Source organism: Narcine bancroftii, chromosome 7 (genome assembly GCF_036971445.1).
Source record: "Narcine bancroftii isolate sNarBan1 chromosome 7, sNarBan1.hap1, whole genome shotgun sequence".
Lineage (NCBI taxonomy): Eukaryota > Metazoa > Chordata > Chondrichthyes > Torpediniformes > Narcinidae > Narcine > Narcine bancroftii.
The window spans coordinates 53639985-53658153 of record NC_091475.1 but is presented as its reverse complement, the minus strand read 5'-3'; the positions used below and the strand labels follow the sequence as shown (position 1 = coordinate 53658153).

The following is an 18169-nucleotide window of genomic DNA, read 5'->3' as shown; positions in this document are numbered from 1 at the left end:
AAACAGTTCTTTTCACAGATAATGCCTGACCTGCCAAATGCTTCCTGAATTTTTTATTTGCATTGCAGTCATGCAGAATGGGCTTTTGTAACCCTACATTGTACTGTTTATTTTTTGTTTCAGTGATTTTATTCCAATGAAAATGTTAAACTCATGCCATTGCTGGTTTGAATAGAAGAAAAATTTTAGTTTTACTTTGTGCTTTGGTTGATCAAATCTTTCTAATGTACAACACTTTTTTTATTTCTTTAGTGAACCAGAGACATCATAAACCTGACTGTTTTGTCTCCTGTTCATGGTTAGTTATATTACAGGCAAACCCGACTTGACGTGATGAATTTGTCCCAATTTTTACTCACATAAGATGAATTCACATTAAGCGATTAATAGAATCAATTGGAATAATTATAATGAATCCCCATCCTTTCAGATTGTACACCAAGACATTAAAAATGTTTTAGAAACAAATTAGCTGCATAGAATGCCAAAACTGTTAAGGTTAATAAAAAATGATATTTTTCATTTATTTCATAATTACATCATAACTGAACCATTTCTTAGAAAAACATTTGTCCTAAAGCTCACGATCGCTTTTTCTAAATTGCTGCTGACTTCCATGTTAGGATTGACATTTAGATAAAAATCCTTAGAGGCTTGAACAAGTTCAAATCCTTCATGAAAAATTATTGGAAATTTTCCAGCAGTTTTTCTTTTAATAAATCTGTTTCCCCAAGATTCTTTTTCACATTTTCTTTTATCCTTATTTAATAGGGACACGCACTAAGTCGGACTGTCATTTGCGCAACTTTTACTTAGGGCCATTCATACGATCTACTTGTAACTCGAGTTTTCCTGAAAGATCTCACGGTAACTGAATAATTACACACGCAAATTGTGGCAACTGAATTTTGCGTTGATTGAAGTAGCATTATCGCAAGGTTTGCCTGTATAGCAATTTTTCCCAATCTTTCTTAGTCATTGAAAAACCGTGAACCATTTATACGACAAAGGTTTCTCACAAAACTCAGCACACTGAATAAATGTAACCTTGGAGCATACTTTGAGATGATAGATTTTTTTCCATTGACAATCGAAGTTGGGGGTAAATTCAAACAGTTCCAATTAACTTGCTATTTATGACTCAGCACACAAACTTCTGACAATTGCACCAGGAAAAGCAGTCAGACACCAAATCCCTTGAGCCCTTGGTGCGATTTATTCAGACTGTAACGGAACACCTTCCATATTCAGAGAATAAACACCAAGACACAGACAGTGGACTTCTTCAGCCTGCTCTGTTCAACACATCCATGATTGATTTTCTCATTTACAATTTCTTACCTTATCCCAAAATTCCTCTCATATCCATAAAACCAATTTGTTTTGAATCCACTGTCTGTGCCTTCACAGCTCTCTAAGATTATTAATTCCAAAGATTCACCATCACATGAATTAATTTCTCATTCCATTTACTTTTCCATTTATTCCATTTATTCTAAGTGACCCCAAGATCGGAATTCCAGTTGATTTTGTTAGAGCACCCCATATTTAAACCAATGTGAAGAGGGAGACCCAAATTTAAGTTATTGGGAGTCACCATCTTGAACACACTAATGGCATTGTGAAGAAAGCACGTCACCATCTCTACTTCCTCAGGAGTTTGACAAATTTTGGCAAATTTCTACAGAGGTGTGGAGGAAAGTGTGCTGACGCTTGAGCGGAAAGCAGCAGGAATCATCAAGGATCCATACCACCCAGCATTTCCTCTGTTCTCACCGTTACCAACAGGAAAAAGGTATAGATGCCACAAAACTCGCACCATCAGGTTCAGGAACAGCTGCTACCCACCAGCCCCCCCACCATCTGACTCAACAACAAACTCAGTGACTCATTTAAGGATTTATAGCGGCAGCTACTCTGGTCCTGCAATAACACACACAACCAGATGGGTTGAGCTCAGTGAGCAGACTGGTTTATTGCAGGCTGCTGGGCTGCACTTGTACTCCCAGCCCGGACCTGGCTGACAACCGCGCTGGAGGGCGCTGATGTCACCCGGGAGTCTGTCCATGGAAGCAGCTCATGCCTGCCGCCCAAGTCCAGCGTGAACGTCGAGCTGGAACGCTGTATAACCCTGCACAGCTCCTCGTACAGTCGCTGCAGAGGTACCGCGGTCAGGCCCCGCTGAACAAAAATGAACTCTACGGAAAGCAGCTTGCTAGGAACGCGAGTCGGGCGGATGGCATGCCTGGGTGGCGGTGGGGGTTCAAAGGAGTTCAAGCGTGCCCTGAGGTGAGGAAGTAGTTCATGCGGTGACCGCTGGGGATTGTGAGGTGCATTGACGAACTCACCAGGTAGTGCCAGCGGCGCACCGTGGACCAGCTCAGCTGATGACGCCTGCAGATCTTTCTTGGGAGTGGAGTGGATGGCCAGGAGCACCCAAGACAGTTTGTCTGTCCAATCGGGACTGGTGGGGCAGGCCATGAGCGCTGACTTAAGGTGGCGGTGCAGACTTTCGACTCGTCCATTGGCCTGCGTGTGGTAGGCCATGGTGCAATGTAGCTGTATCCCCAACCTGTTGGCGAGCTGTGCCCAGAGCGCAGATGTGAACTGGGCGCCCTGATCACTGGTGAGGTGAGCCGGGATGCCGAACCAGGCGACCCAGCCATGCAACAGGGCTTGGGAGCAGGAGTCGGTGGAGGCATCTAGCATCGGGATCACCTCGGGCCAGCCAGTGGTGCGGTTCACCACCGTAAACACGTAACGGTGGGTTCCCCCGGGAAACTAGTAAGGGTCTGACGATGTCCACATGAATGTGGCTGAACTGTTCCCGGATGTGCTCGAACTCCTGTACGGCCACCCTGGTGTGCCTGTGCACCTTGGACTTCTGGCAATGGGTGCATGTTCTGGCCCAGACCGCAATCTGCTTCCGCACCCCATGCCATACGAACCATTCTGCCACCATCCAGAACGTGGACCTGATGGACGGATGTGAAAGGTCATGGATGTGACGGAAGACCTGCCTGCGCCACTGCTGCGGAACCAATGGCCACGGGGTGCCCAAGAAGATATCACACACGATGGTGCCTTCGCTGCTCTGAGTCAGGAGGTCTTGGAACCGCAGGCCAGTGATGGCGGTCTTAAGGCCCTCATCTCCTCATCAGCTTCCTGGTCCCGGGCAAGCTGGTCGAAGTCAAGGCCGGGCATCAGCGTACAGATGGCCGGTCACGAGAGTGCACTGGCACCTACATTGTCCTTCCCCGCCTTGTGCCGAATGTCAGCGGCAAATTCCGACACGAGGAGAGGTGACGCTGTTGGCAGGCTGACCAGGGATCCTTTGCCATCGCAAGCGTCTGGGTGAGGGGTTTGTGGGCGGTGAAGATGGTAAAAGTCCTCCCCTCCAAAAAATAGCGGAAATGCCGCACCGCCAGGTACATGCCCAGTAACTCACAGTCGAAGACATTATACTTGCGTTCCGGTGGGCGGAGCAGGCGCCTGAACAATGCTAGCGGCTTCCAATGCCCATTCACCTGCAGCTCCTGGATGGCACTGATGGCTGTGGCAGAGGCATCAACAAAGAGTGCCATATGCAAGTCGGTGTGCGGGTGGGCGAGCATGGTGGCCTTAGCGAGGGTGTCCTTGGTGGCCTCTAATGCAGAGCACGCTTCTGTGTTCCAAGTAGGCGTCTTGTGCTTGGCTGGGATGAGGGCGAACAGCAGCTGCATGATGAGCACAGCTCCCGTGATAAAGCGGTTGTAAAAGTTGACCATACCCGTGAACTCCTGCAGCCCCTTGAGGCTGTTCGGGCATGGGAACTCCCTGATGGCAGCAACCTTCGCAGCGGTGGGCGTGGCTCCTTCAGCCATGATGTTATGGCCCAGGAACTGCATGGACTCTTTCCCAAATTGGCACTTGGCCGGGTTGATGGTAAGGCCGAAGTCGGCCAGCCAGGAGAAAAGGACACATAGGTGGGCCTTGTGTTCCACCCAGTCCTTGCTGGCGACAAGGATGTCATCCAAATAAATAAAGACGAAATCCAAAACCCTGCCCATAGAGTCCATGAGGAGCTGGAAGGTCTGAGTGGTGTTCTTGAGCCTGAACGGCATGCGCAGGAATTCGAACAGGCCAAAGGGGGTGATGATGGCCATTTTGGGTGTGTCCTCAGAGTGCACCGGGATCTGGTGATATCCGCACACCAGGTCAACCTTGGAGAAGACCCTCGCACTGTGCAGGTTGCTGTAAAGTCCCGGATGTGAGAGATGGAGTAATGGTCAGGAACGGTTGCCTCGTCGAGCCGTCGATAGTCTCTGCAGGGACACCAGCCACTGGAGGCTTTCAGGACGAGGTGGAGCAGTGAGGCCCACAGGCTGTCAGACCGCCGAATGATCCCCAGCTCCAACAGGTGTGAAAACTCCTCCTTCGCTACTTGGAGCTTGTCAGGCGGAGCTGGCGTGCCTTGGCGGCCCCTGGGTGGGGATGTGGTGGAACACCCTGTGGCGCAGCGAGGCAACGGAGAACTATGGCTTGAGGAGTGTCGGGAACTCATCCAGGATCTGCTGGAATTCATCTCTGGGCGTGCTGATCATGGCCATCTGCGGTTGCTTCGAGCGGGAAGCGTCGAGGCAAACAGCCTGGAAGATACGAGCGTCCACCAGGCACCTACCTTGAATGTCCACCAGAAGCCCATGTGGGAGGAGGAAGTCTGCACCCAGGATGGCAGTCGGGAGGGATGAGACGGTGAACCTCCATGCGAAATTCTGTTGGCCGATCTGGAAGTGGACTGTCTTGTCTCCATACGTCCGGATTGCCATTGTGTTGGCCGCACAGAGGGGAGGTCCATGAGGTCGGTTCCTGGATTCGGTGGCCAGTACGATGCTGATCTGGGCTCCAGTGTCAATGAGGAACCGCCAGCCACTGACCGAGTCCCGCAGGTAGAGAAGGCTGTGTCCTTGGCCAGCCTGGTCGTTTCCCTGGAACGAGCAGGGCTGACGACACTTCCGAGCCTTGGCTCCCCAGTGCTGTTGGTAGAAGCAGAGGCCTTAAAGGGATGCTATGGCCTTGGCTATGCTCTTGGGGGCCCCTTCAGGGTCCGGGTGCTTTACCGCAGCACGAGGGGCGGGCTTGGCGTGTTGGTGCCCGTGCCCTGCTGGACCACTGAGCCTTACAAGAATCGTGCGACCCATAGCTCTTGGGCCTTCTGGGCGACCTCCTTCGGGTCAGTGAAGCTCTCCTGAACCAGCAGCGGGTGGATGTCCCCGGGCATATGTTCGAGGAAGATGCGCTCGAAAAGTGGGCAGTTGGTGTGCTCACCCATGAGCGCGAGCATCTCGTCCATCAGTTCCATCGGGGACCTGTCCCCCAAGGCGTCGAGGTGCAGCACCCGAGCAGCACGCTGGTGTCTGGATAGTCCGTGGGACCCGGTAAGCATTTGCTTGATGGTCTCATACTTGTCTTCGGCGGGTGGGTGCTGAACAAGGTGCAGGGCAACGACCACATGGTAGAATTTGGTCGTGTCGGACAAAATCTGGTGGAGGTGAAACTGGGCCTCCGTGTGGCCGAACCAGGTCTCTGGCTCCTAAACCCAGAATTCAGGCAGTTTCACGGCTAAAGCGCTGATCCCAGGCTCGCTCATGATGGGTTCAAAGACGTTTGAACCAGTCGGGGTCACCAATTGTAGCGGCAACTACACTGCTCCTGCAATAACACAGTCAACCAGACTGGTTTATTGCAGGCTGCTGGGCTGCACTTATACTCCCAGCCCGGACCTGGCTGACAACCGCGCTGGAGGGCGCTGATGTCACCCGGGAGTCACATGGTCCCCCAGAGCGGGTTTCTGAGCCCCGAACTGGAAGGAAGGGAAACCCCCGACGGCGCCATTTTGGTCGGGGCCGGTTTTGCCTGCCTTGTGGTGAGCCGCCACAGATTCTTACTTTCGCATTTTGATCTTTTTCCTGTCTTTTGCACAGTGTGTTGGGAATGCATCAGGTTCAGTGGGTTCTCAGAAAGATACGTCTGGACACAAGTATCACAATCAAAAGTAACTATTGTACATGAGAGGAAAAAAAAGAAACATCAAACGGTAGTTAATCACTCTTGTTACCTAATTGCTATATAGACATTCACATCAGACCCAGGTTGGATTCGATACCAATGGCCACCTATCTTCCTCAAGGTACAAGACAAAAACTATATTGTCGTAAGCAAGCACATTAGGCGCAAGGGTCCTCGATACCAGTGTCTGCTTACCCTACCACACGCACACACACAGATAGGGACTTCCAAACAAATTCCCAGTTCCCTGTACCAACAGGGGTGCGGCTCTCTGATCTACTATGACTCAACTCAGTGTAATGCACACCTTACCCACAACTCCTCCAGCAATGTCAACAAGAGGTACAGAAAGAACACTGTTGCACATGGAGTTTATACCGTTCTGAGCTGGACATCCAATGATGACACTGAATCATTTAAATGAGCCAATGGCAAGGTGTGCACTAATGGGTGGCCAGATTCCAACCTTGATTGGCAGGTGATCCGACCTCCAACTAGGTTTCAGACAGGGAGGATACATGATCCTATGCAATCCACATTTCCCAAATTGTTTACATGTCTACATTGAGTAGTTTTTTTTTCCTTCCCCCAATACGAATAAGTGGTAATTCTGCCTCACCCATGGTTAAAAGAATCTCAGGGTTGTATGTGATGTCGTGCATGTACTCTTGACAAATCTGAAATATCTCGCATCATTTGCGGAACAGCTGCAAACTCCTTGAATCCATTACGGAAAGAAGTTTCAATGCTTGGCGCTTAATTTTCCAAATTTAAACTTGGAATCTTCTCCCAACTTCCTCTCCTCATTTGAAGATGCTGTTCTTTATGAAGCAACAAGTACAATTTTAAAGACAGTTAAACAATAAATTGTTTTGTAGCAGTGAAAAAGGCTAATTGAACAATTTTGTTATGAAGAATTTAGCACTCCACCCCAATATCTGCACATGAAATTTCCAAAAGAAATCACCAGAGAGGTTTAAGTGGGAGCTTTGGATTAATGATTATGCCCACATTTTCACATGCAAATAGAAATGGCCAATATTATCTTTGGGATAACCAGCCAACTTAATTCAACTCCATACTAGATAATGCATTCATAGGCTATTGTTTTAAAGACTGGGCAGTCTTACATAAATCTATGTCACAAAGCGTCCATTATAGCTACAACAATGATGAAACTGGTCCTTTCAAATCAGTATCCACAAACTGCCAGCAAAAAAAATGCTCAAAGGAATCACTAGAGTAAAAGTTGTTCAAACCCCTCCAAGGGATTTTAAAATTTCCAACTGGATCACCACATGGTCTTCACAAAAGTTTCACAATACCAAACATCAGTTTTCAATACTGAACTCGAAAACAAATCTGAACATTTACGCTCATTTTGCCTGTTTAAAATAACTGGCACTACTCTGAATATAATGAGTGGAGGACAGAATTTCAGCCACTGACATGCAAAAAATATGCCCATGGCTTAAACAGTTCTTGTGATCAGACAGATTGATCGATCATATTTCAACACTATCATCTGTCATTGGTTTTGGGAAATCCACACAAAAAAAAACAGATAATCAAAACTTTCAACAGGAGGAAGTCTGGTGACATTTCCAATGCCACTGAGCAGCAGGGATCTGGTGTTTGATCTTTCACAAACGCTATCGAGGTGACAATTCAAACTGACAAACGTGGCTACAGTTAGAGAGATTTGGGGAATGTGAAGTTTAAAGAAAAGCTGTAACCTGCTCATTAACAAGTAACATATAGTGCATAATGTGTTTTTGTGAGTGCACCATGGTCTGGAGAGACACTGTTTTGCCAGGTTGTACACGTACAAACCTGAACTAAATTCTGTCAGATATTAGCCAAAGAAAAACTAAAAGGCAAGAAAATTGAATAGAAGGGCTCAAAAGTTAAATCAGTAAATAATAGCTTGCACCCCAAAACTATCCTTGAATACTAAGAACTCATGTTGAAGCACAAAACCAAGTGGAACCAACTTTATCACCTCCATTCACTTAATGGACCCCAGCTTCATTTAGGGCACACAAACAACTCCAGAACTTCTGGAAAGATTGTCACAGCATGAGCAAAAATTCTCTGCCAATCTCAAATGGTACTTTGCACCATTTTATTTATGATATGGCCAAAATTCAGATTCTTCTTACTTTATGCTCTTCTTCTGTTTTCATGATCAATTATCCCTCATTTTCTGGAGCAAGGAAAGAGTTCACATTGAAATTTTCTAACAGTGAAAAGTAACTTAAAAAGCAACACTACCAGGAAAAGGATCAAGACACTAACTCACAGCAAAATCCTTCAAAAAGCACAATTTTACAAGACAAACAGAAATCTTCAAAATAGGTTGCCAGTTAGCATGTCCAAAAGACCTGTCATCTACTTGTCAGCTGACTCAGCCATTCAATAAGATAAAGGTTGATCTGATTGTACCCTCAACTCTGCACACATGTCCACCTCAAATAATCTCTCTCCCTTGCTCACCAAGAATTTATTCACTGCTACCCAAAATGCTTCCATCATTTTTTAAGCAGGAAAATTCCAAGCACTCATTGCACTTCAAAAATCTCATCTGTCTGCATTGAAGATTTTGCAATAAGAATTCTCCTCAGGAAGTCACAATTTTGGTTTCCAAGCAGCAATGAATACAAGCTTAGCATGTCAACACTTCCTCATAATGTGGCCCACTGATTCCTAATACTCCAAATCTTCTCAGAATTGCTTACAGTACATATCCCAGTAAAGTGACATAAGGTTTAGTGAAAGGAACTTCCCAATTTATAGACTCCATGAACCACTCCCAGGTAATGCAAAGCACAGAACTTGAGTAAAGCTCTCCCCAGCTTCCATAAAACCAACTTCAATCCATAACTTGAAAATATTCCTTAAAATTGAATAACTTTGTGGTCTTTGATTGAGACTGGAAACTTAAGCCACTGATACTTAAACCTCAAATTATATAACACATCCTTCGAAGTCAGCAGTTAATTGGTAGACATGACATTCTTCAATGCCTGAGTGATTAGTGACTTTCCTGAACCACTTGGATACTTCTGCCTGTTGGAGATGGATTGAAGACGTCTGAATACTGCTGCCAGTTGGTTTGCGCAGGCATGGAGGACACATCCATCAAGTTAGACTGATACAGTTAGTTCCATGGGGTCACTTTGTGAAAGGCTGCTCCGACACGTGACAGTGTCCCTAGATGACCATGTTCACCTGCTTCCTCAGAATCCTTGCCCAAAACCAAAAGTGGGAATGCTAATGAATGGATCCCTATAAATGGAGGACAGCCACTTCAACCAGTCAAGCACAACACTATACTGTGAGGAGAAAAAAAATTAAATGGTATGCTAACCACTATCCAAAGGATGTGTTCTCCTGCCACCAGTGCAGAATGGCTGCCAAGTGTATCATTTACAAAATTCAAAGCTGTTTCTTATACATGGCCTCTCAAACGTGAAAAACCGAGACAGAAAATGCACTCCTGCAAGTTCTTTTCAAGGTTACACGCTGTGCTGACTTGCAAATGTTTTTTTTGGTCCAGAATTGAGACCCATGAAGAGTAACATTGGAGTACCAATGCCATAAAGGCTGCACCAATCTAGGGATGAGCAATAAAAACAGGCTTTGCCAGCAGCTACCACATTCTGAAAGCAATGGAATAAAAATTTTGCACAATGTCAAGCAAATTTTCATCCTTTGACTTGGTTGAAGAGGAACCAGAAGTGACTGGAAGTGTCTGGCCAGGGTCTAAACTTCAACACAAATTGTAATCTTTTGACTCAATTTAAAATCATTACCAGCCACATACACAAATTACAAAGCTCTTGTCAGACAACCACTTCTGCAAGAATTATTGTGGAATGGTTACTATTAAAACCTCAAAAGAGACTGCTTCAAAGAAACAAATTATATAATCACAGCCTTCCAAACAGATTTAATAATGTACTGCACATAGTTTAGCTCACAAACAAGGAAGTGGCTCAGGCAACCCAGAGATTTTAGTCGAGTAGGGTTTTATGAAAATGAAATCACATTGTTGCCATCATCTTGCCTTGTGGAAGAATACAAATGTACCAAAATGAGACTGGAGATGACGCTCAGAGAGTCACGGGACCTGTGCGCAAGAGGTGCTGCCTCCGCCTTATCAACAGGCAGAAAATGGACCCCAGCTGCAGCAGTACAGAATGCAAAATCAGCACTCTTGAAACCAGGACATAGTGAATTATGTGCAACAAGGTTGAGGGGGCTTTGGCTTAGAAACAAAGAACCCCACTTAGCAGAAAGTAAGTCCATCTGAATGTTGGCAGCTGGTGGGAAGAAGTGTGCCAACAAGAAGCTGCAACCAGGTTATCTCAACCAAAACAAGGGTAATGGACAAGATGGGAGCCCATTGAAAGGAGGATTCTATTTTAATTTTCATTCAGATGCAGATCTGAAAGGGCCTGTGGAATAAAGAGTCAAATAGAACAAGCTTTATCATAAGAGCCAGATATGATGTCCTGCCCTCTCCCACAAACCCAAATCTGTGGTTGGGAGTGGACCCAGATGAAAAGAACAGTCACTGGCTCTAGTTAAAAAGGAGGGTCCTAACTGGGCTCCAAATGACCACTAGAAGAAACAGATATGGGACACACAACCAGGCCGAATCAGCTTGTGATGGGCTTGCCTTGACAGAAGGTTGTTTTGTATTTAAAAGGCCAAATCACCCAATAATACCAGGGAATACAAATTAAGACGTGTCTGACACCGTTTAATATTACCTAGTGGTCATCCTCCATTATTGTAACAGAGGCAACCGACCGCTTCAATTTGATGAGAGGAAAAATTGAACCGAAACTGAAATGTCTGGGATTGTAACACCTAGTCTATATATTAACTGCCTAAAGAAATCTCTTGGTGCCTGCCACATTGACCACCGCCAGTGGGCTGATATTGCCTCAAACCGTGCATCTTGGCGCCTCACAGTTCGGCGGGCAGCAACCTCCTTTGAAGAAGACCGCAGAGCCCACCTCACTAACAAAAGACAGAGGAAAAACCCAACCACCCAACCCCAACCAACCAATTTTCCCCTGCAACCGCTGCAACCGTGTCTGCCTGTCCCGCATCGGACTTGTCAGCCACAAACGAGCCTGCAGCTGACGTGGACATTTACCCCTCCATAAATCTTCGTCCGCGAAGCCAAGCCAAAGAAGAAGAATTCAATCAGAAAAGTAGAGAAGCTTTCACAAGGATAATCACCAACAGGACTCGACACATTTTCAGTACCAATTCAAAACGTGGACATGCTATCAAAGTACCAGTACAAGTGAAATACAGGAACATTACAAAATGATACATTTTACAATGAAACATTGATGCAGATCACCAAAACAAAACATTCAAAAATCTGAAATAACAGTCAAAGAACTGACTGGTTTGGATGCTCAACTGCTGCTTTTTCTTCTGATCAAGGAGCTCTGTTACTTCATCAGATCTGCATCTGAATGAAAATTAAAATAGAAGCCCCAAATCATGGGAGCTCCAAAAAAAAAAGCAGACCCACACCAGCCAACTTGAAGATGCTTCCTATCTGTTATCCTCTGCCCAAAAGTAACAAGCAAGGTGGAAGCGCATTCAGAATGATTTTAAGAATTGGATTCAAACGTCACAAGAACAAGAGTTTCAGCTTTGTAAGAAAAGCAGAGTGTAAATAATTGGGAAACTATTTCAATGAACAAGCTCAGGCATCAAATGTTGAATGGCCTCAACTTCACTCATGTGTCAATGTTGTGCCATACGGATGCAAAACAAATCAAAATATTTTCCCCAATGGGACAAAATTAAACAAATGTCTTGTAAGCAATTGCCAGTTTCTCAGCTCATGCTTAAACTTCAGAAGTACTAAATACATGATCTATCCAAAAAGCAACCAAATTACATTAAATGACAATAACAAAGGATCCATGTCCCTCAAATATCTGTGTGACAGTGTCTCACTTTTTTTTTGCATTCATTATTTTATATTCCAACAGAATAAACTCATCTTGAACACAAGCTTGATATACAAGCTTCACATCTTCCAATTAAAAAATGACCAAGTAGTACTCAAATTGCAACTATTACTTTGATGCACAATCAAAAGAGAATCACCTGAAGAAAACAATTTTTCCATGATAGTGCCCTTCAGAAAATTACTTTGCATTGTCTGTGCAATATTTACTTCACAGGTGTAAAGTATAAGGCTGTCAAACGTGACATCAAGTACATGTGTAAACTCACCACTTAATATTCTTGCAAAACTGAGTTGCTAATTTAAAGATTTTTGCATCCAAGTTCAACAATTCCATTTAACTTGACACTTAAGAACCTAGTTTTAACTCAATCCTATAAAACAATAAAAATGTTTTTAAAAACAGGTGTTAAAATCCTAGTGAATAGGTTAAAATCTTCCTGATGTCACACATAAAGCCATCATCATTTCCAAGCTCAGCATTCCATTAATTATATACTGTTGTGCGTACGCTACAGCTGCTATGGATGGAAGGCATACACACGAGGTCAAAGACAAATTTGTTGCACTGGACGTGCTGGTTATATGGGTCCCTGGCGTTGATGTCAGGGCCCCGCATCTTCGGAGCCCAGGACTCGGATTGGCTGACATTCCCGCCAGTTCCTCATCTTCCCGGAGGTCACCTGGGACGACAGCCGGTGTCACCCTCAGGTCCCCGCGTTTGCCCGCCATAGTGCGCGGGCCGGACCGCGTCTCCCTGCGCAGGCCACTACAAAATAACAATTTAAGTACAGATTTTATTCTTAAAAGTCAATGAGGTTGACTTTGAAAAGTCAGGATTCAAATGATCTTGCTGCACCAGCAAGATAAATTCATTCCCAATTTCTTCATCAGAAATAAAATAATTGAGGCTCAACATGGCTCCTTGTAAAGGACATATCATTGACCGATTAAGTCAGGGTCAAATAATTCAAAATAAAAATCAAGAGCACCTTAAAGCAAGATGTTGCACGAGGAATCTTAACAATAACTACTGTAAAACAAAACATCTTCACAAGATTGAACTATTTTGTTAAACGATAGATAACATGCAGTTCCATCTTGGCGCCTCACAGTTTGGCGGGCAGCAGCCTCCTTTGAAGAAGACCGCAGAGCCCACCTCACTGACAAAAGGCAAAGGAGGAAAAACCCAACACCCAACCCCAACCAACCAATTTTCCTTTGCAACCGCTGCAATCGTGTCTGCCTGTCCCGCATCGGACTGGTCAGCCACAAACGAGCCTGCAGCTGACGTGGACTTTTTACCCCCTCCATAAATCTTCGTCCGCGAAGCCAAGCCAAAGAAGAAAACCTTCAACTCAAGAGAAATCACTAGTTTGCAGAACCTGTAACTATGCAACATTTCAGCATCTCATAGCAGTCAGCTTTTCTTATACATTTACTAGACTTGCCAGCTAATGTCCCCAATATAATATGCCAAAAAGCCCAACCTCGGCTTGCACATTTGCAATGCCAAAATTAACATGAAAATCAAATGTTATTTCCATCAAATGGACAAACAATTTTGAAGTCAACTAAATATCAGAGCTGCACCAGCAGCAACTGGTGCCAGCGTCCCAAACTTATTCATGTTTTATTGCAATTGAAGCACTAATTGATTTTCATTTTTACAGAACCCATCTAGAAAATTCAGAAGCAGTTCTTATATTGCATCAACAATTATAAAACATCTCAAAGCACACCAAGATATTTGTAACAAACTGGTCCCTGTGTGAAATGATGTGTTGCAGAGGGAACAAAAACAGGATTGGAGTTCAGCAGAATGGAGAGGTGATGGTCATGGTTGGAGGGGGAAGAGGAAGGAGCTAAAAGGAGGAAGGAGTCATCCGGGAAGGAAGAAAAAGGGGAAAGGGGAGTAGATGATGGACCATAGAGGTGAAAAGAGCCAGGGTGGGGAAATGAGGTAACCTGGGGGAAAGAACAGTGTTGGGGGGGGGGGGGGCAGTGGTCTCAAGGCAGGTAGGGGGGGAAGCATTGCTTTGGGGGTGTCAAAGCAGGCTGGAGGGGGATGGCTTTGGGCGCGTCGGCAGGCCGGGGGGATGGCTTTGGGGGTGTGAGAAGGCAGGGCAGGTATATGGCAGCCCCCCCCTGACCTGGAGTTGGGGAGACATGGAGTGGGAGAGGGATGGGATTCAGGAGAAGCAGAGGCCTCCCTGGGCCAGGGATGAGGGATTGGGGGGGCTCCCTGGGCCGAGGCTGAAAGATTGGGGGGGGGCTCCCTGGGCCGGGGGCTCCCTGGGCCGGGGGCTCCCTGGGCCGGGGCTGAGGGATGGGAGGAGGGGGTTCTCCCTGGGCCGGGGCTGAGGGATGGGAGGAGGGGGTTCTCCCTGGGCCGGGGCTGAGGGATGGGAGGAGGGGGTTCTCCCTGGGCCGGGGCTGAGGGATGGGAGGAGGGGGTTCTCCCTGGGCCGGGGCTGAGGGATGGGAGGAGGGGGTTCTCCCTGGGCCGGGGCTGAGGGATGGGAGGAGGGGGTTCTCCCTGGGCCGGGGCTGAGGGATGGGAGGAGGGGGTTCTCCCTGGGCCGGGGCTGAGGGATGGGAGGAGGGGGTTCTCCCTGGGCCGGGGCTGAGGGATGGGGGTTCTCCCTGGGCCGGGGCTGAGGGATGGGGGTTCTCCCTGGGCCGGGGCTGAGGGATGGGGGTTCTCCCTGGGCCGGGGCTGAGGGATGGGGGTTCTCCCTGGGCCGGGGCTGAGGGATGGGGGTTCTCCCTGGGCCGGGGCTGAGGGATGGGGGTTCTCCCTGGGCCGGGGCTGAGGGATGGGGGTTCTCCCTGGGCCGGGGCTGAGGGATGGGGGTTCTCCCTGGGCCGGGGCTGAGGGATGGGGGTCTCCCTGGGCCGGGGCTGAGGGATGGGGGTCTCCCTGGGCCGGGGCTGAGGGATGGGGGTCTCCCTGGGCCGGGGCTGAGGGATGGGGGTCTCCCTGGGCCGGGGCTGAGGGATGGGGGTCTCCCTGGGCCGGGGCTGAGGGATGGGGGTCTCCCTGGGCCGGGGCTGAGGGATGGGGGTCTCCCTGGGCCGGGGCTGAGGGATGGGGGTCTCCCTGGGCCGGGGCTGAGGGATGGGGGTCTCCCTGGGCCGGGGCTGAGGGATGGGGGTCTCCCTGGGCCGGGCCTGAGGGATGGGGGTCTCCCTGGGCCGGGCCTGAGGGATGGGGGTCTCCCTGGGCCGGGCCTGAGGGATGGGGGTCTCCCTGGGCCGGGCCTGAGGGATGGGGGTCTCCCTGGGCCGGGCCTGAGGGATGGGGGTCTCCCTGGGCCGGGGCTGAGGGATGGGGGTCTCCCTGGGCCGGGGCTGAGGGATGGGGGTCTCCCTGGGCCGGGGCTGAGGGATGGGGGTCTCCCTGGGCCGGGGCTGAGGGATGGGGGTCTCCCTGGGCCGGGGCTGAGGGATGGGGGTCTCCCTGGGCCGGGGCTGAGGGATGGGGGTCTCCCTGGGCCGGGGCTGAGGGATGGGGGTCTCCCTGGGCCGGGCTGAGGGATTGGGGGCAGGGGGGGGGCTCCCTGGGCCGGGGCTGAGGGATTGGGGGCGGGGGGGGGGGGCTCCCTGAGCCGGGGCTGAGGGATGGGAGGCCTCCCTGGGCCGGGGCTGAGGGATGGGAGGCCTCCCTGGGCCGGGGCTGAGGGATGGGAGGCCTCCCTGGGCCGGGGCTGAGGGATGGGAGGCCTCCCTGGGCCGGGGCTGAGGGATGGGAGGCCTCCCTGGGCCGGGGCTGAGGGATGGGAGGCCTCCCTGGGCCGGGGCTGAGGGATGGGAGGCCTCCCTGGGCCGGGGCTGAGGGATGGGAGGCCTCCCTGGGCCGGGGCTGAGGGATGGGGGTCTCCCTGGGCCGGGGCTGAGGGATGGGAGGCCTCCCTGGGCCGGGGCTGAGGGATGGGAGGCCTCCCTGGGCCGGGGCTGAGGGATGGGAGGCCTCCCTGGGCCGGGGCTGAGGGATGGGAGGAGGGGGGGGGGGCTCCCTGGGCCGGGGCTGAGGGATGGGGGGGACCTCCCTGGGCCGGGGCTGAGGGATGGGGGAATGGAGCTCCCTGGGCCGGGGCTTAGCGTTGGGGTGGGGGGGGTGTGGAGCTCCCTGGGCCGGGGCTGAGGGAGACCTCCCTGGGCCGGGTGCCGGTTCCCGTTGCGCGGCCCTTCACCCACTCACCGCGTCTCACCTCCAGCTTTTCATTCCTCTCCCGGCGGCGCTGCCTGCGGGCCTCCCTCCCCCCTTGGGCCGACTCCTTATCCCCGGGCCTTTCCCACCCGAATCCCCTGCGCTCAGTTCCTTCCACCACCTCCCGCTTGCTCACAACTTATTAAAAGGCCTCAGCCAAAATACAACATGGCTGCCACCGAGGCCTTCTCTCGCGAGACCTCCTGGTCGCCGTTTATTCTGCTCACTGCTGCCACCCCGTGCCCGGCCGCGGCAACTGACGGCCCTTGCGCAGTTTGCGACTCCAGTCAATGACGGTTCTGCCGTGACTTCTTCACCCAACTTTGCAGCGGAGTGAAAAATAAATAACTCATTGGAAAGAGCAATCGTGCTTATTTCGGCTTTATTTTGAACTTCTTTAGTTCAATCCATTCAGACCAATTTGCATCCTCTAATTCTGATAAATGCATTTTAAATATTTTTATTCGTTTCATCAAATAAATAGTTACATGACAGCAAAATAAAATATTAATTAATCTTATATAGTAATAAAAATGGTATTGAAATATACATTACGTTTAAAAAGAAGTTAAAAAATACCCACGATACTATTTATCAAGAGAAATATGGTTCTAAATTTAACTATAAATGTTATGATTCCATAACATAACATTCCTCACTTTCCATTAACCTTTTTATTTTTTAATCATTTGGAAATTTTGACCCCATTGTGTTTTAAGATCGACCTAGGAAGGGACGGCTTCTCCTTGGCCCTGCCCAATGTTCTGGGCCATCACCTCAAAAATATGGCAGAGATGCGAGTTTGGATTTTGTACATGATCATTCAACAAAACAGCCATCAAACTACGAGCTTCACAGCAAATAATTTCTCTTATTACAGGATGATCGAGCTGTTTATTGACTTCAGCTGGGCATTCAACACAATCATACCACAGTACCTGATAAGGAAGTTGCTGGGTCTAAACACTTCCCCCTGCAATTGGATTCTTGACTTCCTGTTGGGGAGACCTCAGGCTGTCTGGATCAGAATCAACATCACCAAAACCATCACACTCAGCATGGCACGCCACCCCACACCCCCCACCCAAACCTCCCAGGGCTGTGTGCTGAGCCCACTGGTGTTCACTCTGCTGACCCATGACTGTTCAGTTAAACACAGCTTGAACCACATCATCAAGTTCACTGATGACACAACCATGGTGGGCCTGATCAGTAAGAATAATGAGTCAGTGTACAGAAATGAAATGCAGTCGTTAACGGACTGGTGTACAGCTAACAACTTGTATCTGAACATCAAAACAAAACAAAAAAGATAGCTGTCGACTTCAGGAGGCCTCAGGGGGGTCAGTCTCCGCTGACCATTGATGGCTCTTTCGTTGAAGTTGTCAAGAGTACCAAATTTCTTGCTGTGTACTTGGCAGAAAACTTCACCTGGTCCCTCTACATCAGCTCCATAGCCAAGAAAGCCCAGCAGCGCCTCAACTTACTGTGAAGACTGAGGAAAGTCCATCTCCCACCCTCCATCCTCACTACATTCTACAGAGGATGTATTGAGAGCATCACCACCTGGTTTGGAAGCTGTACCACCTCAGAGGATAGAGAAGACAGCAGAAAAGATCATTCGGGACTCTCTTCCTCCCATGAAGGACATCTACAACACTCTTCACGTAAACTGTTCTCCCTTCTGCCACCTGGTAAGAGGTACTGCAGCATTCTGGACTTTACGTCCAGATTGGGTAAGAGTTTTTGCCCCCACCCTACCCCCAAGACATCTGAATTCCCAGAACATTTGGGGATTGGGTACCATGGAATGTTAATGTACAAGTTTTAATATTTTCTCATTTTCTCCATGATTCATATATCTGCTATTCCTCTCTCTCTTCTTCCAAACTATATCCTTC

General features: G+C 48.7%; 2 protein-coding genes across 18 annotated transcripts in view; both read right to left on the bottom strand.

Moving 5' to 3' along the window:
• Positions 1-16449, bottom strand: part of tab3 (TGF-beta activated kinase 1 (MAP3K7) binding protein 3) — a 91412-nt gene extending 74963 nt beyond the window's left edge. For 6 of the 17 annotated variants that reach the window (XR_011341885.1, XR_011341886.1, XR_011341884.1 and 3 more), the window contains exon 1: positions 16260-16449. The gene's annotated coding sequence lies outside the window, so the exon portion shown is untranslated. The remainder of the gene's footprint in view (positions 1-16259) is intronic. The other 11 variants (XR_011341887.1, XR_011341889.1, XR_011341888.1 and 8 more) reach the window with 4 other exon arrangements.
• LOC138740000 (cell surface glycoprotein 1-like) lies at positions 14066-17407 on the bottom strand. Its single transcript, XM_069892452.1, has 3 exons — positions 17359-17407; positions 16270-16406; positions 14066-16213 (listed from the first exon to the last, which is right to left on the bottom strand). Exons 1-3 carry the CDS (start codon positions 17405-17407, stop codon positions 14066-14068), a joined length of 2334 nt encoding a protein of 777 aa, XP_069748553.1.
• Between the last annotated feature and the right edge of the window lie 762 nt (positions 17408-18169).